Source organism: Carcharhinus amblyrhynchos, unplaced genomic scaffold (assembly GCF_965287045.1).
Source record: "Carcharhinus amblyrhynchos unplaced genomic scaffold, sCarAmb.v2.hapA scaffold_39, whole genome shotgun sequence".
In the NCBI taxonomy this organism is placed as follows: domain Eukaryota; kingdom Metazoa; phylum Chordata; class Chondrichthyes; order Carcharhiniformes; family Carcharhinidae; genus Carcharhinus; species Carcharhinus amblyrhynchos.
Window position 1 is genome coordinate 4,260,573 of NW_027649780.1, and position 25,008 is coordinate 4,285,580.

The 25,008-nt window shown below is 49.1% G+C and overlaps 1 protein-coding gene across 1 annotated transcript; it reads left to right on the plus strand.

The window, feature by feature from the left end:
* The first annotated feature begins 7,769 nt into the window (after positions 1-7,769).
* LOC145335596 (uncharacterized) lies at positions 7,770-21,345 on the plus strand. Its single transcript, XM_080181404.1, has 2 exons — positions 7,770-8,802; positions 19,842-21,345. The coding sequence occupies exons 1-2, from the start codon at positions 8,139-8,141 to the stop codon at positions 20,438-20,440; spliced, it is 1,263 nt and encodes a 420-aa protein (XP_080037530.1). The 5' UTR covers positions 7,770-8,138; the 3' UTR covers positions 20,441-21,345.
* The last annotated feature ends 3,663 nt before the right edge of the window (positions 21,346-25,008 follow it).

Sequence of the window (25,008 nt, forward strand, 5' to 3'; positions counted from 1 at the left end):
ACATTTATCCAAATTAAACTCCACCTACCATCTGCTCCTGTTCAAACAGTGTCTTCCCATGTCTGTGTGGGTTTCCTCCCACAGTTCAAAGATATGCAGGAGCAAGCCCCAACTGTTAGAATGGACTTGGTTCAGTTGACCAAGTTCATTTGTGAACTTGCTGGTGCATCAGCAGGTGGGATAACTGAGTGAATCACTTCCCACACTGGGAGCAGCTAAATGGTCTCTCCCCAGTGTGAACACACTGGTGCTTCTTCACTCAGAGGATCCAGTGAACCCCTTCCCGCACTTGGAGCAAGTGAATGGTCTCTCCCCAGTGTGAACCCACTGGTGTACACTGAGGTTGGGTGAGGACCTGAATCTTTTTCCGCAGTCAGTGCAGCTGAATGGTCTGTCCTCAGTGTGAATTTGCTGTTATTTCAGCACATTAGAGGACTCAGTGAATCCTTTCCCACAGATGGGGCAGGTGAAGGATCTTTCTCCAGTGTGAACTCGCTGGATTAATAGTCTAGTGATAATACCACTAGGCCATTGTTGCCTGTCTCTATGACAACATCTCAACCCATCTGAGCTGACTGGCTGACTAATCAGCCCCCTTTTCTCATGAAATTCCTGTTGAAACTTAGCAACCTATCCTGACAAGTAAAACATGAGAAGTCTATATCTTTTTAGCAGTACTCAGGTTCTGTATGTCCCAGTGATTATGTAATTCATTCCTTACTGTCTACCGCTTTCACCAACCTTTTGGTCTTCTGGCCTAATATCAACTGACAGTGCAGAAGGAGGCCATTCAGCCATTGAGTCTGCGTGGACCACAATCCCACCTAGGACCTATTCCCATAACCCCACATATTAACCCTAGCTAATCCCCTGACACTAAGAGCCAAGTTAGCATGGCCAATCCACCTAACCCGCACATCTTTAGAGTGTGGGAGGAAACCAGAGCACCCAGAAGAAACCCACACAGACACAGGGAGAATGCATAAACTCCACACAGTCTGCCCGAGGCTGGAATTGAACACAGGTCCCTGGCACTGTGAGGCAGCAGTGCTAACCACTGTGCCACCGTGTCGCCCAAGGTAGTCTTGGTGTCAGACTTTGTTCTGTAATTTTCCTGTCAAGTGCACTGGGATGATTTCTGACGTTACAGCTGTTATAGAGTCATAGGGTTTTACAACACCCTTTAGCCCATGTCTGTGCCAGCCATCAAGCACCTATCTATCCTAATCCCATTTTTCCAGCCCTTGGATGCTAAGGTGTTTCAAGGGTTCCTCTGAACGCTTCATAAACGTTGTGAGGGGTTCCACTCTTTCAGGCAGCGAGTTCCAGATTCCCACCACTCTCTGGGTGAAAAGGTTTTTCCTCAAATCTCCTCTAAATCCCCTGCTCTTTATCTTAATTCTATGCCCTCTGGTTATTGACACCCTCAATAAAGGAAAGGTTTCTTCTGTCTATGTCCCTTCCCCTCTGCCTTCTCTGCTCCAAGAAAAACATAAGAAGTCTCACAACACCAGGTTAAAGTCCAACAGGTTTATTTGATAGTAAACGCCACAAGCTTTCGGAACGCTGTTCCTACATCAGGTAAGTGGAGAACAGAACTCTCCACTCACCTGACAAAGGAACAGCGTTCCGAAAGCTTGTGGTGTTTACTATCAAATAAACCTGTTGGGCTTTAACCTGGTGTTGTGAGACTTCTTACTGTGTTTACCCCACTCCAAAGCCGGCATCTCCACACTAAGGAAAAGAACTACAGCCCTAATCAGTCTCTCTTCATAACTGAAATGCGTCGGCCCAGGCAACGTTCTCGTAAATCTCCTCTGCACCCTCTCCTAAATACAATGACATCTTTCATCGAATCCTACAGTACAGGAAGGGGCCATTTGGCCCATCAAGTCTGCACTGACAACAATCCCACCCAGGCCCTACCCTGGTAACCCCACGTATTTACCCACTAATCCCTCTAACCTACTCATCCCAGGACACTAAGAGACAATTTTAGCATGGCCAATCAACCTAACCCGCACATCTTTGGACTGTGGGAGGAAACCGGAGTACCCGGAGGAAACCCACGCAGACACGGGGAGAACATGCAAACTCCACACAGACATCGATCTAAGCCAGGAATCTAATCCAGGTCCCTAGAGCAGTGAGGCAGCTATGCTAACCACTGTGCCACCCAAGTACTTTCCTATGATAAAAGCTACAGATGTTAGAATCTGAAACAAACGTTAAACCTTGTTGAACACTGGGAGAGAAGTGGAAAGCATCTGGAAATAGAAGGGTCATCCAGACTCAAAATGTTATCTCTCTGCAGATACTGTCAGACCAGCTGGGATTTTCCAGCCATTTTCTGCTTTTGCGTCACATCTTTCCTATAGTGTGGTGACCAGAACTGCACAGCTATGGGCAGCACATTGGTTAGCACTGCTGCCTCACAGCGCCGGGACCTGGGTTCGATGCTCGGGTCACTGTCTGTGTGGAATTGGCATATTTTCCCTGTGCCACCGTATCGCCCAAGGTAGGCTTGGCGTCAGACTTTGTTCTGTAATTTTCTGTGTCTGCGTGGGTTTCTTCACAGTCTGAAAGACATGTTGGTTAGGTTTATTGGCCATGCTAAATTCTCTCTCAGTGCACTGAACAGGCCCCAGATTGTGGTGACTAGGGGATTTTCACAGTAACTTTGTTGCAATGTTAATTAAACCTACTTGTGACACTAATAAAAAAACTAAACAGAAGTTGCTGCTGGACTGTATCCCTGAGATCTTCTTTCACAACAATCTCTTATCCCTGGTTTAAAAACAGAAAATGGTGGGAAAATCTCAGCAGGTCTGATAGCATCAGTGGAGGGAGAGAGAGAGAATAACATTGGCTCTATTCTCTCTTCACTGATGCTGTCAAACTTGCTGAGATATTTCCAGCTGCTTTTTTCCAGCATCAGCACCTGGACGGCACAGTGGTTAGCACTGTTACCTCATAGTGCCAGAGTCCCAGGTTCAATTCTGGCAATGGGTCACTGTCTTGTGTGAAGTTTGCTCATTCTCCCTGTTCTGTGTGGGTTTCTTCCAGGAGCTCTGTTTTCTCCCACACTCCAAAGATGTGTAGGTTAAGTAGATTAGCTATGCTAAATTGCATCTTAGTGTCAGGTGGATTAGTAGGGTAAAAAACGTGGGGTTACAGGGATAGGGCCTGGGTGGGACAGTTGTCAGTGCTGGCTAGATGGGCCAAATGGCCCCCTTCTGCACGGTAGGGATTCTATGATCCCCAGCATTCAGCCTTTAGGCTAAGATTACATCCGCTTAAGCATAAGATGGGATGCAATGCCTCATCTTGTCAGTTTGGATCTTATTTGTCTCCCTTGTAACGGCCTTGAATGGGATTCATTTGGATTTTGAATTCGGTTTTGCGGAGCAAGGAATGGATTTGGGCTTGCCTGGTCATTCTCATCCTTGGCTTTGTAACTGGAGTGTAACTGAACGGGGTGCTTTGCCTTTATCTCTGCTTTGCTGCCTGCCCCCTGTAAGTCATTCATCTGGGTTTGTGTTCACCCCTTCCCTCCTCACGCATGCGCCCTGCCGCTCCCTTGCCGGCAGCAGCGCATGCGCTTTCTTGCCTTGCTCCCAAGATGGCGGCCGGTAACGGTGGGGGCCTATTTTGGTAAGTCAGGCGGCCGCTCCGCTTCGTTCAAAAACGCGGAGGGGGGACGCCGGCTTATTTTTTCCGTGTTTGTTTTCTTTTGGGAGGGGAGTGTATTTACGAAGCTTGGTTGACGGTTTTCACTTTCAGACCCTGAAGGGGGAGAGCTCGGGCTGCGGCCTCTTGTTCAAAAGCACCACCTCCATTTTAAAACAAAAGCTCGTCTGTCGCCACGGACCGCGCATGCTCAGGTTGACCACGGCCCGGAGAGTGACTGACAGCAGCGGCCGACCAATCGGGAAAGGATTTGAGGGAAGGGGGCGGGGTCCTGCGCGCATGCTTGCGAGGAGGAGGGGGGGACCTGAACGCATGCGCGTATGGATGGGGACTTGCGTGCATTCGGGGGAAAGGGGACCTCCAAGCATGCGCGGTTCCGCTGTGTTACGAGCATGCGTAGGATGAGTGTTGGGCTGGGGGGACTGGGATTTGTTGCTCGGCGGCCGAGGGGGGCGGGACAGGGGGTTGGGACTGGGGGCGGGACGGGACGGGGGGGCGAATGGGATTGGGGGCGGGGCGGGACGAATGGGATTGGGGGCGGGGCGGGACGAATGGGATTGGGGGCGGGGCGGGGCGGGACGGGGGGGGCGAATGGGACTGGGGGCGGGGGGGGGGGGGCGAATGGGATTGGGGGCGGGGCGGGGGCGGGACGAATGGGATTGGGGGCGGGGCAGGGCGGGACGAATGGGATTGGGGGCGGGGCGGGGCGGGGGGGCGAATGGGATTGGGGGCGGGGCGGGGCGGGGAGGCGAATGGGATTGGGGGCGGGGCGGGGGGGCGAATGGGATTGGGCGGGGCGGGGGGGCGAATGGGATTGGGGGCGGGGCAGGGGGTGGAATAGGGGGTGGAGATGGGGGCAGGATGAGATGGGGGGAACGGTACAGGGAGATGGGATGGGTTGGGACAGGACGGGGGGATGGGATGGGATGGAGGGAACGGGACAGGGAGATGGGATGGGACGGGGAGATGGGACGGGACGGGGAGTTGGGATGAGATGGGACGGGACGGGGGGGTGGGATGGGACGGGGAGATGGAACGGGATGGGGAGGGGGGACGGGATGGGACGGGGCAGGGTGGGACGGGACGGGACGGGGGGTGGGGCAGGACGGGATGAGGGAGTGGGGTGGGACGGGGCGGGTAGGACAGGACTGAACAGGACAGTGGGGGTGGAATGGGACGGGATGGAGAGACGGGACAGGGGGACGGGACGGGACAGAACGGGGGATGGGACAGGATGGGGGATGGGACAGGCACTGCAAACCCCAAAGGAACAACCGTAGTTCCCAAAGTTTAGGAGTTTCCCCCGCCTTTCTGGAAATGGCCCAGGTTGGGCAAGGGCCGCTGTCTGCTTTCAGTGGGGAACGGGGCGGAGTGGGTGGGGCCTGAGACTCCCAGTGAGCAGGAGAGAAAATTATTTATTTATTAATGTCACAAGTAGGCTGACATTAACACTGCAACAAAATTACTGTAAAACTCCACCTGGTCGCCACAGTCCAGCGCCTGGTCGGTTGCGCTGGGGGAGAATTTAACATGGCCAATGCACCTAATCTACAACAAAAACAGACAATGCTGGAAAATCTCAGCAGGTCTGACAGCATCTGTGGGGAGAGAATGGAGCCAACGTTTCACGTCTTAATGACCCTTCATCAGAGCATCAACTCAAAACGTTGGCTCTATTCTCTCCTCACAGATGCTGTCAGATCTGCTGAGGTTTTCCAGCATTTTCTTTTTTTGCTTCAGATTCCAGCATCTGCCGTATTCTACTTTTATCTTAGCACCTAACCTACACATTAAGGAGCAATTTAACATGGCCAATGCACCTAATTAGCATGTCTTTTGGACTGTGGGAGAAAACAGCAGCACTTGGAGGAAACCCACACAGACATGGGGAGAATGTGCAGCCTCCGCACAGACAGTGACCCAAGCCGGGAATTAAACCTGGTTCCCCTGGCTCTGTGAGGCAGCGGCGCTAACCGCTGTGCCACTGTGTACCCCACTTATGAGGGGCATGGACAGAAGAGTCAATTACTCGGGGACATAGATTTAAGGTGCGAGGGGCGAAGTTAAAAGGACTTGTATGAGGGAAGCTTTTTTTACACAGAGGGTGGTGAGTGCCTCAAACTCACTGCCAGGGGAGATAGTGGAGCAGATGTGATAGTGACTTAAGAGGCGACTGGATAAATACATGAATGGGATGGAAATGGAGGAATATGTTCCCAGGATGGGTAGGGTGCTTTAGTTCAGTTGGACAGAGTGGTTGGTGCAGGCTTGGAGGGACAAAGGACCTGTTCCTGTGCTGTAATTTTCTTTGTTCTTTGAGAACACACACCGACCGACTCAAGAACAGCTTTGTCCCTGCTGCCATCAGACTTTTGAATGGATCTACCTTATATTAAGCTGATCTTCGTCCACACCCTATCTGTAACTCAACATTATATTCTTCACCCTCTCCTTTCCTCCCCCCCCCCCTTGTACTCTATGAATGGTATGTTTTATCTATATAGCGCACAGGAAACAATACTTTTCACTGTATCCCAATACATGTGACAATAAGAAATCAAATCAAAGGAAACTGTGAGTGGAGGAAACAAATGGTGGAGATGGAGTTCGTGTTTCAGCAGAGAGACCAGGGAGAGTGTATGTGGGATAAGGATTTACGTTTTTGAGGGGAGAATTTACTGCAGATACTTCGAATTGTCTGTTCTGAATTTTTATGCTGTATTCAGTGATGACTTGTGTAACACTTTTTGTAGGGTTCAACCAACAGGGCAGGAATGATTGATTTATTGATCTTATTCTGACTTTGCGTACAAAGGCTGGAGAACTGAATTCGGCCAGCATGGATGGGAGGGAGAAAATTTGGAGTGGAGAAAATTGATGGTGGCTATGGGGTGATTGATTTGCTTTCCAGGAGAGCGTATGAGTCTGTGTGAGAGATGGGTTTTACAGCTTCGAGGGAATGAGGGAAGGAAACTAAGATAAACGCAAAATACTGTGGAATCTGAAACAGAAACAGAAAATGCTGGAACATCTGTGGAGAGAGAATAGAGCCAACGCTTCAAGTCGAGATGACCCCTCGTCAGAGCTGCAGAGGGTGGGAAGTGTTCCAGAGCAATTAAAATTGCCTGTTCTGATATTTTTTCCACCTGTACTTAGAGTGCTGACTTTTGTTAATGCATTTTACAGGGTGATTAGAAGGGAAGGATACACAGACAGAAAACTCAAACCAAACAGTACCTCAGCATCTGACAGTCACTTGATTCATCAGGAGCTGAATGTTTGAACGTGGAAGGAGAAATCTTGGTCTGTTGTGTCTCTAACCAGTTACACAGCCTGAAAGAACGTCACACCGCAAAAAAAACTACAAAGTGTCGTGAATGCAGCCTAATCCACCACGCAAACCAGCCTCTCATCCATTGACTCTACACTTCCAGCTGCTTTGGCAAAGCAGCCAGCATAATCAAGGACCCCACGCACATCTCTCTTCCACCTTCCATTGGGAAAAAGATACAAAAATCTGAGGTCACCTACCAACCAGCTCAAGAACAGCTTCTCTCCTGCAGCCATCAGACTTTTGAATGGATTTATCTCGTATTAAGTTGATCTTTCTCTACAACCTAGCTGTACAGTAACACTACATTCTGCACACTCTCCTTCTGTATGTATGGTATGCTTTGTGTGTATCGTGCGCAAGAAACAATACCTTTCATTGTGTACTAATACATGTGACAATAATAACAAAAAGCAAAGAAAAGTTTACACAGCACAGGAACAGGCCCTTCGGCCTCCAATCAGGTGCCGATCATGATGCCCTAACTGAACTAAAAACAAACCTTCTGCCCCCTACTCAGTCCGTATTCCCTCCCTATTCATGTACACTCTTAAATGTTGCTGATGTGCCAGCTTCCACCACCATCTCTGGCAGTGTGTTCCAGGGACCTACCACTCTCTGTGCGAAAAACTTCCCCCGCACATCTCCCTTAAATTCCCCTCCCCCTCCCCTTGAACCTGTGCTCCACACCCCCCCCCCGTAATTGACACTTCCACCCTGGAAAAAAGCCTCTGACTCCCCCCCCACCCCCCTCCGTTTATGCCTCTTATAATTTTGTAGATCTCTATTAGGTCTCCCCTCAGCCTCCACCTTTCCGTGTTTATCCGTCAATCCTTGTTTATTCAACCTTTCTCCTCATAGCCAACATCCTCGAGACCTGGCAACATCCTGGTGAATCTTCTTTGCGCTCTCTCAAAAGCTTCCACGTCCTTCTGTTGGTGTGACGTCCGGCCCTCGCCCTTCTGGAAGTGTGGCGACCAGAACTGCATGCAATACTCCAAAATCAAACCAAACCAAAATCACCGTTCTCTGCGGGGAGAAATCGTGCCCGTGTTCTGTGAGCGGACAAGACCTTAACTGCCTGTTCAAACTGGAGACTCACAAGGATACCGGCACCATGGAGAAACCTTGGAAATGTGAGGACTGTGGGAAGGGATTCAATTATCTGTGCCTGCTGGAAACTCATCGACGCATTCACACTGGGGAGAGACCGTTCACCTGCTCTGAGTGCGGAAAGAGATTCACTCAATCAGCTGGCCTCATGTTACACCAGCGAATCCATACTGAGGACAGACCGTTCCGCTGCACTTCCTGCGGGAAAAGGTTCCGGCATTCGTCCACCCTCACTGCGCACCAGCGGGTGCACAGCGGGGAGAGACCCTTCACCTGCTCCGTGTGCGGGAAGGGATTCACGCAGTCGGCCGGCCTCATCTTACACCAGAGGATCCACACCGAGGAGAAGCCGTTCAGCTGCTCTTCCTGCAGTAAGAGGTTCAAGTCCCCCTTCAGTCTGACTGTGCACGAGCGAGGGCACACCGGGGAGAGGCCATTCACCTGCTCCGTGTGCGGGAAGGGATTCACTCAGTCGTCCAACCTGCTGACGCACCAGCGGGTTCACACCGAAGAGAGACCCTTCACCTGTTCTGTGTGCGGGAAGGGATTCACTCAGTCAGCCAGCCTCATGTTACACCAGCGAGTTCACACCGGGGAGAGGCCGTTCACCTGCTCGGTCTGTGGGAGGCGGTTCACTCAGTTGGCCAGTCTGCTGAGACACCAGCGCGGTCACACTGAGGAGAAGCCGTTCAGCTGTACTTTCAGTGGAAAGAGGTGCCAGAACTCATCCACCCTGAGTGCACAGCAGTAAGTTCACTCTGGGAACAGACTAATCTCCCCAACCAACTGTGCATATGAAGTGATTCACTCAGTTACAATATCTGCTGAGATACCAGCAAGTTTAAAGTTTATTAGTGTCACAAGTAGGCTTTCGTTAACACTGCAATGAAGTTACTGTCAAAATCCCCCAGTCGCCACACTCCGGCGCCTGTTTGGGTACTCTGAGGGGAGAATTTAGCATGGCCAATGTATCTAAGCACCACGTCTTTCGGACTTTGGGAGGAAACCGCAGCACCCAGAGGAAACCCACGCAGACACGGGGAGAATGTGCAAACTCCACACAGACAGTGACTCAAGCCGGGAATCGATCAGATCCCCTGCCAGCCTTCCAAATTGCAACGATTACAAGTCCAAACTGTTTAATCTCTCCTCATACGTCAACCCCTTCATCCCCGGAATCAATCTGGTGAACCGCTAAACTGCCTCCAATGCCACCACATCCTTCCTCAAATAAAGAGATCAAAATTGTACACAATATTCCAGATGTGGTCTCACCAACACCCTATACAATGGCAAAAACTCTTCTCTACTTTTATACTCCAGTCCCTTTGCAGTAAATGCCAACGTTATATTTGCCTTTTTTGTTATGTGCTGCGCTTGTGTACCGACTTTTAATGATTCGTGAACATTGACACCCAGATCCCTCTACTCAGATGCATTTTGAACATTGGGTCAGTCTATGAAGCATAGAACCCCTACAGTGCAGAAACAGGCCATCTGGTCCATCACACCTGCATCGACAACAATCCCAGCCAGGCCCTCTTCCCTGTAACTCCCCATATTTAACCCACTAATCCTTTTAATGTATGCATCCCAGGACACTAATAGGCAATGTAACATGGCCAATGCACCTAACCTGCACATCTTTGGACTGTGGGAGGAAACTGGAGCACCCGGAGGAAACCCACGCAGACACAGGAAGAGTGTGCAAACTTCACACTGACAGTGACCCAAGATGGGAATTGAACCCGGGTCCTCGGCGTTGTGAGGCAATAATGCTTGTCACTGTGTCAATCCTATGTTGAGAAATCCAAACAGCCCATGACAATGATTATCTGCATGCTATGGGTGATGGTATCAAGAGGGCTCTTGGTCCTCCCATCACCAAAGTTGACCTCCTGAAACGGTAAAGTTCTCACTGACAGAAGTAAACAGATGTCTCGCTGGGTTGAACATGACTGTGAGCTTTACTCCCATGAGACGGACATCTCCCAGTCTCTGTTTGACTCTCCTGCAGCTTCCTATCATGGCTAAGTTAGACAAGGAACCCTCATCACTTAAGACCTTTTGGTGGTACCTGGCAAGCATGGAATTCCAGCTGAACTGCTCAGGCATAGAGCTCCATAGACTGTCATGTCTTCTTGATCTCCTCCTCCTCCTCTGTTTGGTGACAGGATCAGTTCCACAGGAAATACGTGATGCAGTAATCATTACAACGTAGAAAAACAGTGGTGACAGAGGAGGTTGCAACAATTACAGGGGCATCTCACTCCTTAGCATCACTTCAAAGGCCCTCACTGGGGTTATGTCTAAAAGACTCCAGCTACTTGCAGACTGAGTGTACCCAGAAGCACAGTTCGGTTTCTGTGCTGACAAACTCTACAATGAACATGATCTCTACACGCGAGCTCTAAGATATAGGATCAGAATTAGGCCAGTCAGCCCATCGCGTCTGCTCTGCCATTTGATCATGGCTGATAAGTTTCCCAATCCCAGTTTCCCACCCTTTAGAATCCTGCAGTGCAGAAGGAGGCCATTGGGCTGGTCACATTTGCACCAACCACAATCCCTATCCCCATAATCCCAAGCATTTACCCAGCTAGTCCCCCTGACACTAAGGAGCAATGTGGCATAGCCAATCCACCTAACCTGCACATCTTTGGACTGTGAGAGGAAACCAGAGCACCCGGAGGGAACCCACACAGACATGGAGAGAACATATGAACTCCACACAAACAGTGACCCAAGCCGGGAATCGAACCCGGGTCCCTGGCACTGTGAGGCAGCAGTGCTAACCACTGTGCTATCGTGCCGCTTCAATCTCCTTACCAATCAAGATCTGTCTCTGTCTTAAAATACACTCAATGATGTGGCCTCCTCGATGGCAACGAATTCCACAGATTCACCACCTACTGGCTGGGGAAATTCCTCCTTATCTCGGTTCTAAAAGAGGAGGTGAACAATCGGAATTTAATCTTAAATGATGCCGGCTTCTGTGCTGGGAAAAGTGAAGCATAATTATGGAGTGTAAGTAAACCTTTTGGAGTGAGCTGCAATTTAATTGAACAGGGTCAGCGCTGCTGCCTCACAGTCCCAGGGACCCGGGTTCGATTCCCAACTTGGGTCGTTGTCAGTGGAGTTTGCTCATTCTCCCCATGTCTGTGTGGGTTTCCTCCGGGTGCTCCGGTTTCCTCCCACAGCCCAAAGATGTGCAGGTTAGGTGGATTGGTCATACTAAATTGCCCCCTTAGCGTCTAAAGATGTGCAGGTTAGAGGGATTGGCCATGCTAAATTGCTCCTCAATGTCACAGAGGAACTAGCTTGGGTAAATGCATGGAGTTATGGAGATAGAGCCTGTTGTTGTTGTAGACCCGATGGGCGAATGGCCTCCTGCGCCGTAGGATTCCATGATTCTATGAATCGGAAAAGGCACTGAAATACTTGATTCCCTGAAGATAATCTTCAGCCTTGAAGTTATATTTTGAAGCTCAAAACTGATTTGGTTCCAGGAGAAATGAATGAATCCCCAAGATCCTGGAAGGTATAGTGGAACATTTGGGTGGGAAACGTCGATAGAACAGAGAGCGACCCATCGAGGTTTGCATTGGAAGAATAAGTCTTTACTAATTATAGTGTTAAGGTAGTACTTGCCTTGTTTAATTCTTGTACAGTGAACATTTTTGGTTTAAATATGAAGCTTTCTGGTGCAATGCTTTTATTTATTAGTGTTACAAGTAGGCTTATATTAACACTGCAATGAAGTTACTATGAAAATTCCTGAGTCGCCACACTCCGGCGCCTGTTTGGGTACAGTGAGGGAGAATTTAGCACGGCCAATCCACCGAACTAGCACGTCATTCGGACTATGGGAGGAAACCAGATCACTAGGAGGAAACCCACGCACACATGGGAGAACATGCAGACTCCACACAGTCACCCAAGCCATGAATCACTGAACCTCTACAGAAGGGGTTCAGCCATTAAGTCAGCACTGACAACAATCCCATCCAGGTCCTATCCTTCTAACCCCTCATAATCCTCCAACATTAAGGGGCAATCCCACCCAGAGCTGTTCCCTGTAGCCCAAAATATTTAGCCTGCTAATCCCCCTAACCTACGCATCTTGGGACACCATGGGGCAATTTAGCATGGCCAATCCACCTAACCTGCACATCTTCGGAGTGTGGGATGAAACCGGAGCACCTGCGTGGGAGGAAACCCACGCAGACACGGGGAGAATGTGCAGACTCCGCACAGACAGTCACCAAAGCCAGGAATCGAACCCGGGTTCCTGGTTCTGTGAGGCAGCTGCGCAATTGGGATTTCAAATTTCTTTCTGAAAGTTGATAGTCTCTCTTGAGGTCACACCACAAAGCTGCTTCAGACCATAAGGACTTAGGAAATACATGTGACTCCAGGTACACAGCAATGTGGTTGACTCTTTAAAAATGGCCTCTGAAGTGGCCTGGCAAGCCACTCAGTTCAGGGGCAATTTAGGATGGGCAACAAAATGCTGGGTCCAGCCCGTGGTGCCAACATCGCATCAAAATATAAAAAAGATTGGAACAGCCCCTTGACCGTACATCACCATTCAATAGCATCATGGCTGATTCGATGATCTTCCTCATGCCCATATTCCTGTTCTTTTTCCAGTGACCCTTGATTCCCCAACTGATTAAAAATCTTTCTCAGCCTTAAATATAAACAAAACTTTGTCCCCACAGCTCTCTGTGACAGTGAGTCCCAAAGACTCACAACCCTCAGACAAGAAATTCTTTCTCACCTCAGTCTTAAATATAGATAGATTGGAGACTTGGGCACAGAAATGACAGATGGAGTTTAATCCAGACAAATGCAAAGTGATGCATTTTTGGAGGATCAAATTTAGGTTTGAACTATCCTGTAAATAGCAGAACCCTTAGGAACATTGACATGCAGAGGGATCTGGGTGTGCAGATCCACAGTTCCCTAAAAGTGGCAACACAGGCGGCCAAGGTGATTAAGAAGGTATATGGCGTGCTTGTCTTGCATCAGCCGGGGCATTGAGTACAAGAGTTGGGAAATCATGTTGCAGCTATATGAAACATCTGGATGCTCCAGTTTCCTCCCACAGTCTGAAAGACATGCTGTTTAAGTGCATTGGCACTTGCCCCTCAGTAAACCCTAACAGGCGCCGGAGCGTGGCAACTAGGGGAAACTTCATTGCAGGGTCCTTGTGCATGAGTCGCAAAAACCCAGCCTGCAGGTGCAGCAGGTGGTCAGGAAGGCGAATGGGATGCTGGCCTTCATAGCGAGGGGGATTGAATATAAAAGTAGGGAGGTCTTGCTGTGGCTGTATAGGGCATTGGTGAGGCCGCAGCTGGAGCACTCTGTGCAGTTTTGGTTGCCGTACTTACGCAAGGATATTTTGGCCTTGGAGGGAGTGCAGAGGAGGTTTAATAGGCTGATACCGGAGTTGAGGGGGTTGAGCTATGAGGAGAGGCTGAATAAACTAGGCTTGTACTCGTTAAAGTTTAGAAGAATGAGGGGAGATCTCATTGAGGCACATAAGATGATGAATGGGATGGATAGGATAGAGGTGGAGAGACTCTTCCCGCTCAGAAAGGACAGTAGGACTAGGGGGCACAGCCTCAAGATAAAGGGGGGGCGGTTTAGAACGGAATTGAGGAGGAACTTCTTCACTCAAAGGGTGGTGAATCTCTGGAATTCTATGCCTGTTGAGGTGGTGGAGGCTGCCTCGCTAAGTATTTTTAAGACGAGGGTTGATGGGTTTTTGATAAGCGAGGGGATTAAGGGTTATGGGGAGAGGGCGGGAAAGTGGAACTGAGCAGCGACAGATCAGCCATGATCTTATTGAATGGCGGGGCAGGCTCGAAGGGCTAGATGGCCTACTCCTGCTCCTATTTCTTATGTTCTTATGTTAACGTAAGCTGACTTGTGACACGAATAAGTAAACTTTTTCTCCGCTCTAATATAATCCAGCCCTTATGTTTCCAGACGAAAGCAAATTGCTTCAGATGCTGGAATCTGAAACAGCTCTGTCAAAGAGTCATCCAGACTTGAAACATTACTGTCTCCACAGATGCTGTCAGACCTGCTGAGATTTCCAGCATTTTCTGGTTTTGTGTCTTATGTCTCGGTGAGTAATCCTTGTAATAAAACAATAGCAACAAACTACAGATGGGGGAATTGGAAATAGAAAAGCTGATTTCCAATCCTGGAAATCCTCAGCAGTTCAGGCAGTACGTGTGTGCAGAGAGACAAGAGTGAATGTATCAGCTCTCAGTCAGTGACAATCTTCTTCCCCCCAGCCACTGAGGGGCAGTGGGGGGAGGGGGCAGGAGATTTCATAGGAAGCTTTAATGTTCTAACAGGATAAGGCAGAGTATATGCAAGGATATTCTTGATGGTTAGAGTGTCCAGAACCAGGGGTCACAGTCTGAGGATACAGGATAGACAGTTTTGGACAGAGACGAGTAGAGATGTCTTCACCTAGAGAGTGGTCAGCCTGTGGAATTTGTGACCAATCTTTTTTGGCTAATGTTAATTTATTAGTCACAAGTAGGCTTACATGGACACTGCAATGAAGTTACTGTGAGATTCCCCTGGTTGCCACACTCAGGCACCTGTTCAGGTCAATGCACCTAACCAGCACGTCTTTGGACTGTGGGAGGACACCGGAGCACCCGAAGAAAACCCACACAGACACGGGGAGTACATGCAGACTGTACAAAGACAGCACGTTCGCCCTGTCTATTGTCCCTGTTCGCGGCCCCTGTCTATTGTACCCCCCCGCCGCACGCGGCCCCTGGCTATTGTACCCCCCCGCCGCACGCGGCCCCTGTCCATTGTTGCCCCCGCCCCCCGCTCGCGGCCCCTGTCTATTGTTTCCACCCCCGCCCGCTCGCGGCCCCTGTCTATTGTTTCCACCCCCGCCCGCTCGCGGCCCCTGTCTATTGTTTCCACCCCCGCCCGCTCGCGGCCCCTGTCTATTGTTCCCCCCGCCCCCCGCTCGCGGCCCCTGTCTATTGTTCCCCCCGCCCCCCGCTCGCGGCCCCTGTCTATTGTTCCCCCCGCCCCCCGCTCGCGGCCCCTGTCTATTATTCCCCCCGCCCCCCGCTCGCGGCCCCTGTCTATTGTCTCCCACCCCGCCCCGGCACTCGCTCTCACTGCGCCTGCGCAGAGCGGCACCGCGCATGGTAGAAATGGCGGTGGAGAAACGGTTCTGGTTCGGATGCACAAGTAGTCAGGAGTTGGCGCGATGGATCTGACGAATGGACGGTGGATGATTCCTAAATTCATTGTGTTAAGGGACAACCTTTGAAAAAAAAGCTACCTCCTCCACCCCCCTCCTTATCCCGCCTTCGGTGTGCACCGGTTCCAATGTGTGGGTTTGAAGGTAGCGGCTGCCATCTTTGTAGGGGGCAATGTGCAGAAGAGCGCATGTGCGTACGCAGTCTTTATATGCTGTTGTTTCGGGATGTGACTGTGAGGGCGCCATCTTTGTAGGGGGCAATGTTGACAATGAGTGGGAGGGGCTTGTTCCCCATTGTTCGGAATGGAGACAACTTGTCCATCAAAGTGCATCAACCCTCTGAGTCCCAATGTCTTATTGATATGGACAGTAAGAAGTCTCACAACACCAGGTTAAAGCCCAACAGGTTTATTTGGTAGCACAAACTACAAGCTTTCGCAGTCTCGCTCCTTCATCAGGTGAGTGGGAGTTCCGTTCACAAACAGGGCATATCTAAGAACACAAACTCAAATTTACAAAATAATGGTTCGAATGCGAGTCTTTACAGGTAATCAAGTCTTAAAGATACAGACAATGTGAGTGGAGAGAGTGTTAACCACAGTTTAAAGAGATGTGTATTGTCTCCAGCCAGGACGGTTAGTGAGTTTTTGTAAGCCCAGGCAAGTCGTGGGGGATACAGATAGTGTGACATGAACCCAAGATCCCAGTTGAGGCCATCCTCACGTGTGTGGAACTTGGCTATCAGTCTCTGCTCAGTGATTTTACGTTGTCGTGTGTCGTGAAAGCCGCCCTGGAGAACGCTTATCAGAAGATTAGAGGCTGAATGCCCGTGACCACTGAAGTGTTCCCCAACAGGAAGAGAACACTCCTGCCTGGTGATTGTCGAATAGTATTCATTCATCTGTTGTCATAGCATCTGCATGGTCTCCCCAATGTACCATGCCTCAGGACATCCTTTCCTGCAGTGTATCAGGTAGACAACGTTGGGTGAGTTGTAAGAGTACGTACCTTGTACCTGGTGGATGATGTTCTCACGTGAGATGATGGCATCTGTGTCAAGATGTTCATCTTCACTGATGACATGTTGAAGGCTCCGGGGAAGATGATGTAGCTTCTCTGTTCCGGGGAAGTACTGGACGATGAAGGGGATTCTGTCCGCCATGTCCCATGTTTGTCTTCTGAGGAGGTCGGTGTGGTTTTTCATTGTGGCGCGTCGGAACTGTCAATTGATGAGTCGAGCGCCATATCCTGTTGTTATGAGGGCATCTTTCAGTGTTTGTAGGTGTCTGTTGCGATCCTCCTCACCTGAGTAGATCCTGTCTATACAGAGGGCTTGACCGTAGGGGATGGCTTCCTTAACGTGTTTAGGGTGGAAGCTGGAGAAGCGGAGCATCATGAGGTTATCTGTGGGCTTGCGGTAGTGAAGTGCTGAGGTGACCGTCCTTGATGGAGATGCACGTGTCCAAGAATGCAACCAGTTCCGGAGAGTAGACCATGGTGAGTCTGATGGTGGGGTGGAACTTGTTGATGTTATCATATAGTTGTTTCAGTGATTGTTCACCATGAGTCCAAAGGAAGAAAATGTCATCGATGTATCTGTCTAATGTATGGCATTGGCTGAAGGCCCTGTGCAGTGAATAGGTCTTGTTCAAACCTGTGCATGAAGAAGTTGGCATATTGAGGTGCATATTTGGTCCCCGTGTCATCGATGAAGATGAACATCTTGCCAAGGCCATCCCTACACCCCCACAACCACATAACATCAAACAGACCATTGTCTGCAGCAAACTACCTGGCTTCAGGAGAACAGTGACCACAACACCACACAACCCTGCCACAGCAACCTCTGCAAGACATACCGGATCATCAACACAGATGCTATCATCTCATGTGAGAACATCATCCACCAGGTACACGGTACATACTGTTGAAACTCAGCCAACATTGTCTATCTGATACACTGCAGGAAAGGATGTCCCGAGGCATGGTACATTGGGGAGACCATGCAGATGCTATGACAATGGATGAATGAACACCGCTCAACAATCACCAGGCAAAACTGTTCTCTTCCTGTTGGCGAACACTTAAGTAGTCAGGGGATTCGGCCTCTGATCTTCGGGTAAACATTCTCCAGGCAGCCTTCACGACACACGACAATGCAGAATCGCTGAGCAGAGACTGATAGCCAAGTTCCGCACACATGAGGGTGGCCTCAACCGGGATCTTGGGTTCATGTCACGCTATCTAACCCCCACGACTTGCCTGGTCTTGCAAAATCTCACTAACTGTCCTGTCTGGAGACAATACACATCTCTTTAACCTGTGCTTAACTCTCTCTCCACTCACATTGTCTGTATCTTTAAGACTTGATTACCTCCTGGATGGGATTGTGGTCAATGCAGACTCCTAGGTGGAATTGTGGTCGGTGCAGACACGATGGGCCAAATGGCCTCTTTCTGCACTGTAGGAATTCAATGATTCTATAAGCTGTAAAATCTTCCAACCATTATATTGTAGATTGAGTTTGTGTCTTTGTATGACCCGTTTGTGAACGGAACTCCCACTCACCTGATGAAGGAGCAGCGCTCCGAAAGCTTGTGACTTGTGCTACCAAGTAAATCTGTTGGACTTTAACCTGGTGTTGTGAGACTTCTTACTGTGCTTAACCCCAGTCCAATGCCGGCATCTCCACATTATTGATATGGCACAGTGGTTAGCACAGCTGCCTCACAGCTCCAGCGACCTGGGTTCAATTCCCAGCTTGGGCCATTGTTTGTGTGGAGTTTGCACATTCTCCCTGTGTCTGTGTGGGCTTTCTCTGGGTGCTCCGGTTTCCTCCCATAGTCCAAAAGTCACGCTGGTTAGATGCATTGGCCGTGCTAAATTTTCCCTCAGTGTAGCCGAACAGGTATCGGAGTGTGGCAAGTAGGGGATTTTCACAGTAACTTCCTTACAGTGTTAATGTCAGCCTCCTTGTGACAATAATTATTAAACTCTAGAACTTTAAAGTTTAAAAAAGAACCAAATACTGCTGTTTGGATCTCACTTAATTAATGGGACATTCTGCCTTCTGTATCAAACATTTGCGGGTCTGATCAGTCATGAAGAAACTAGAAACAGGAGGAGGCCATTTATCTCTGAGTTTGCTCTGACATTCATTTTGATCATGACTGATCATCAAATTCAATATCCTGATTCCCCCTTCCCACCATTCCCCTTGATCCCTTTACCCCTAAGAGCTAAATTTAATTATTTTTTGAAATCACAGAACGTTGTAGCCTCAACTACATTCTGTGGCAGTGAATTCCACACATTCACCACCCTCTGAAGAAATTTCTCCTCACCTCTGAAAGGTTTACATAGAACATAGAACACTACAGCACAAACAGGCCCTTCGGCCCACAAGTTGCACTGATCATATCCCTACCTACCAGGCCTTAGAACTATCTATAACTGCCAATCCCATTAAACCCCATGTGCTCATCCAGAAGTCTTTTAAAAGACCCGAGCGAGTTCGCCTCTACCACCACCGACAGCAGCCGATTCCACTCACCCAACACCCTGAGTGAAAAACTTACCCCTGACATCTCCTCTGTACCTACTCCCCAACACCTTAAACCTGTGTCCTCTCGTAGCGACCGTTTCAGCCCTGGGAAATAGCCTCCGAGAATCCACCCTATCTATACCTCTCAACATTTTATAAACCTCTATCAGGTCGCCTCTCAACCCTCGTCTCTCCAGGGAGAAGAGCCCTAGCTCCCTCAACCTATTCTCATAAGGCATGCCTCCCAATCCAGGCAACATCCTTGTAAATCTCCTCTGCACCCTCTCAATGGCTTCCACATCCTGAAGTGAGGCGACCAGAACTGCGCACAGTACTCCAAGAGGGGTCTGACCAGGGTCTTACCTCTCTGCCAATTTCTAACTTCCTCTATCTGTAATGATGGCTATGTTTTGGCTCTGTTTCATCTTTAACTGTTACTTCTGCTGACGAGATTTCCGCATTCTGTCTCTGTGTTTTTGTGAGTTCTCTCTCACTTCCTTTTTTTTCCCTGTTTTAAACCAACTTCACAGGCTATTTGAAGGGGAGGAATTGCAGTCAGGAAACTGAAACCGAACATCACATCAGGATCTGACGGTCACCCAGTTGATCATATCCCGAATGTTATGGCATTTTGAACATGGAAGGGAAAAGCACTGTTCACAGCGGGGAGAAACTATACACGTGCTCCGTGTGTGGACAAAACTTCAACCAATCATCTGACCTGTCGAAACACAAATGTAGTCGCAACAGTGAGAAGCCGTGGAAGTGCAGGGACTGCGGGAAGGGATTCAGTTGCCCGTCTGACCTGGAAACCCACTGGCGCAGTCACACCGGGGAGAGGCCGTTCACCTGCCCGGAGTGTGGGAAGGGGTTCACTACCTCGTCCCACTTACTGACACACCAGCGAGTTCACACCGGGGAGAGGCCGTTCACCTGCTCTGAGTGCGGGAAGGGTTTCACCCAGTCCGCCCACCTGCTGACGCACAAGCGCACTCACACCGGGGAGAGGCCGTTCACCTGCTCCGTTTGCGGCAAGGGCTTCACCGATTCGTCCAACCTGCTGATACACCAGCGATTCCACACCGGGGAGAGGCCGTTCACCTGCCCCAAGTGCGGGAAGGGGTTCGCTCAGTCATCCCACGTGCTGAGACACGAGAGGGTTCACACGGAGGAGAGGCCTTTTAAGTGCCCAGACTGCGGGAAGTGCTACAAGAGTCCCGGGCAGCTGATGTGCCACCGGCGCGTTCACACCGGGGAGAGGCCGTTCCGGTGCTCTCGCTGCGGTGCCGGGTTCCGGGAATCGTCGCATCTCACCGTGCACCAGCGCACTCACACCGGAGCGAGGCCGTTCTCGTGCACCGCGTGCGGGAGGAGATTCAATCATGCGTGCACCCTCCTGAGACACCAGCAAGTTCACACAGGGGAGAGGCCGTTCACCTGCACCGAGTGCGGGAAGAGATTTGGTCGATCGTCCACTCTGCTGAGACACCAGCGAGTTCACAAGTGACTGCGGTGATTGGATTTTGCTGCTAGTTACAGCAAGGACAGAACCACATTCAGGGGTGTCTTCTTTTGCTCACGTCAAACTCCAGCCCTGTAACGGTGGTTAATATTCTGGATAAAAATCAACTAAATCGGTTTTGTGTCAAGACAGTGTTTGAATGCTTTTTAATATTTCTTATCAGGTTGCTACCTTTTGAAATGCTCTCACTCTCTAACAAGCATGAGGGGCTCCTGGAGCTTTTCTTCTACTCGTTCGTGGAAGTTGGGTGTCACTGGCTGGGTCCAGCATTTATTGCCCATCCCTAGTTGCCCCTTGGAGGGCAGTTGAGAGTCACTCACATTGCTGTGTGGCCTCTGGAGTCACATGTAGGCCAGACCGGGTAAGGGCGGCAGATTTCCTTCCCTAAAGGGACATGAGTGAACCAGATGGGTTTTTCCGATAATGGTTTCATGGTCATCAGTGTTATTTTTTATTGAATTCAGATTTCACCATCTGCCATGGTGGGATTTGAATCCGAGCATTAACCGAGTTTTTGGATTAATAGTCCAGCCATAATACCACTAGGCCTTTGTCACTGAGATGATCAGCTGCCTCCCTTTCTTCCACAAGCCCAACTGGGCAAACTGCCCTTGGAAATTCCCCATTGCCCAGCCCTGAAATCACATCTTTCCCGATTTTCCCTGATGTATCCACATGCGTCTCGGAGCTCATCTTGCCCATGAGATCCAACTCCTCCCTCCATCCTTTTCCCACTGAACCGCTGATCACTTAACTTGCACTGATGTTCACTGATATTGCTTGTGTGGTTCTCTCAGCTCAGACACCATGAACATGGAAACTTGTCCACTTGTTCTACTGTGCCTGCTCCACCAATCAATAAGATCATAAGGGCGGTGAATCTCTGGAATTCTCTGCCTGTTGAAGTGGTGGAGGCTACCTCGCTAAATATTTTTAAGACACGGGTTGATGGGTTTTTGATAAGAGAGGGGATTAAGGGTTATGGGGAGAAGGCGGGATTGTGGAACTGAGCCATGACAGATCAGCCATGATCTTATTGAATGGCGGGGCAGGCTCGAAGGGCTAGACGGCCTACTCCTGCTCCTATTTCTTATGTTCTTATCATAGCTGATCTGGCTGTGGCCTCAACTTCCCTTTCTTGCCTGTCTGTGATAACCCTGGATTCCTTGGTAGGTCAAAGGTCTTCTAATTCAGCCATGGGTGGCACAGTGGTTAGACCAGCAGGCCGAGGACAGAGAGGCAAGAGTGGGAGTGAGACATAGAATTGGAAATACTGGAAAATGACTGGAAGTTCGCGGTCAAATTTGTAGAAAAATGGTGCTGTTCCGCAAAGCAAAGTTAAAATTTATTTTTTAGTCACAAGTAAGGCTTACATTAACACCGCAGTTAAGTTACTGTGAAATTCCCCTAGTTGCCACACTTTGGCGCCTGTTTCAGGTCAACGCACCTAACTAATGGTTAGCGCTGCTGCCTCACGGTGCCAGGGATCCGGGTTCAATTCCAACCTCGGGTGACTGTGTGGAGTTTGCACATTCTCCCCGTTTGATTTGATTTGATTTGTTATTGTCACATGTACTGGGATACAATGAAAAGTATTGTTTTTTTGCGCGCTGTACAGACAAAGCATACTATTCATAGAGAAGAGGGTACAGAATGTAGTGCTACAGTCATAGCTGGGGTGTAGAGAAAGATCAACTTAATATGAGGTAGGTCCATTCAAAAGTCTGATGGCAGCAGGGAAGAATCTGTTCTTGAGTCGGTTGGTACATAACCTCAGACTTTTGTATCTTTTTCCTATGTCTGTGTGGGGTTTCCTTTGGGTGCTCTTGTTTCCTCCCACAGTCGGAAAGAGGTGCTGGTTAGGTGTGTGACTATGCTAAATTCTCCCCTCGGTGTCCAAAGATGTGTGTGTCAGATTGATTGGCTATGCTAAATTGCCCCTTAGTGTCAGTGCAAATACATGGGGTGATGGAGATAGGGCCTGAGTTTCGTTGTCGGTGCAGGCTCAATGGACCAAATGGTCTCCTTCTGCACTGTAGGGATTCTATGTTTCTATGAATATATTCAGTTAACCAATCTCCACTGCTGTCTAGAGAAGATAATTCTAAAGTCTAGTAACTCGTTGAGGGGAGAAACCTCATTTCCATTCCCAGTGAGAGATTCCTTATTTTGAAACTATATCCCCTAGACCTGGCTGAAGGGAAGATAGTGGAGGTAGTGGTACTTTCACTGGACTTGTAATCCAGAGACACAGGGTAAAGATCTGGGGACCCAGGTTCGGATCCCATCACAGCAGATGATGAGATTTGAATTCAATGAAAAAAAATCTGGAAATGAAAGCCTAAAGATGACCATGAAACCGTTGTTGATTCCCCACTTAGGTCACTGTCTGTGCGAAGTTTGCATGTTCTCCTTGTGTCTGCATGGGTTTCCTCCGGGTGCTTCAGCTTGGGAGGTGAAAGACGTGCTAATTAGGTGCATTGACCCGAAACAGGTGCCAAAGTGTGGCGACTAGGGGAATTTCACAGTAACTTAATTGCGGTGTTAATGTAAGCCTTACTTGTGACTAATAAATAAACTTTAACTTTGTGGAGCAGCACCATTTTTCTACAAGTTTGACCCTGAACTCTCAGTCATTTTCCAGTATAATGCTACGCCTCATTCCCACTCTTGCCTCTCTGCCCTCAACCTTCTGCTCTGTCTCAGTGAAACTCGACAGAAGCTCGAGAAACAGCAGCTCACCTTTACAACCTTCCAGACTCAACGTTCATTTCAACAATTTCCAATCAGAAAGACCAAATAATAGGAGCTGGTAAATGTTTGATTTGATTTATTATCCTCACATGTATTAGTATACAGTGAAAAGTATTGTTTCACGCGTGCTATACAGACAAAGCATACCTACATAGAGGAAGAAAGGAGAGGGTGCAGAATGTAGTCTTACTGTTCTGTTCTGGCACAGTGGTTAGCACTGCCGCCTCATGACGCCAGGGACCTGAGTTCGATTCCTGGCTTGGGTCACTGTATGTGCAGTCTGCACGTTCTCCCCGTGTCAGTGTGGGTTTTCTCCGGGTGCTCCAGTTTCCTCCCACGTTCCACACTGCGGTGAGGTTACTGTGAAAATCCCCGAGTCACCACACTCCGGTGCCTGTTCGCATTACACTGAAGGAGAATTTAGCATAACCCGTGCACATAAAACAGCACGTCTTTCCGACTGTGGGAGGAAACCGGAGCATCTGTTGGTGGGGGGGGGGAACCTACGCAGACATGGGGGAGAACGTGCAGACTCCACACAGAGAGTTACCCAATTCGGGAATCGAACCCAGGCTCCTGGCGCTGTGACACCGAGCCGCCCGGTGAATTTGATTACTCAGGCCTGCAGATACCACATTGCATCAGTGACAAAACTTCTAAAGTATTTTATTAACTGCAAAACACTTTAGGAGGTCCTGTGGTCCTGAGAGGTAAACACAGTAAGAAGTCTCACAACACCAGGTTAAAGTCCAACAGGTTTATTTGGTAGTAAACACCACTAGCTTTCAGGGCCGTGCCCCTTCGCCAGGTGAGTGGGGAGTTCTGATCGCAAACAGGGCATATGAAGGCACACACACACACAGTTTGCAGAATACTGATTAGAATGCGAGTCTTTACAAAGCAAAGACTTACAAAGTAAAGACTGGCATTCTAATCAGTATTCTGTAAACTGTGTGTGCCTTTATATGCCCTGTTTGCGACCAGAACTCTCCACTCACCTGACGGAGGGACAGCGTTCCGAAAGCTAGTGGCATTTACTACCAAATAAACCTGTTGGACTTTAACCTGGTGTTGTGAGACTTCTTACTGTGTTTAATCCACTCCAACGCCGGCATCTCCAAGTCCTGTGAGGTAACATACAATGCATTTGTTAATAAAACTGTCCACAAATTTGGATATATTGCGATCAAACCCCTGATCAAAATCATTGATAATGATTGAGTTTTAATTTTGTCTTTGATAGAATTTTAAATGTGGAAATCCAAACACGACATCCTAAATTGTACAAAACACAGTTTATATGATCTGGGATTCACTGTCTGAAAATAATACGAGAAACAGATTTGATTCCATCTTTCAAAGGGGAACTACACAGACTCTTGAAAGGAGAAGAAAACTGTCGGGCAACTGCATTAATTGGAATTTCTTTTCCCAAAGGGCCAGCTGCATTATCTATTCGTCCGTGGGACGTGGGCATCGCTGGCTGAGTCCAGCATTTATTCCCCATCCCTAGTTGCCCCTTGGAGGGCAGTTGAGAGTCAACCACATTGCTGTGTGGCCTCTGGAGTCACATGTAGGCCAGACCGGGTAAGGACAGCAGATGTCCTTCCCTAAAAGGATGTTTGTGAACCAGATGGGTTTTTCTGACAATTGACAATGATTTAACTGTCATCAGTAGGTTCCAGATTATTTTTTATTGAATTCAAATCATTTGCCGTGGCGGGATTCGAACCCAGGTCCCCAGAATGTTAGCTCAGTTTCTAGATTAATAGTCTAGCAATAATACCACTCGGTCATCG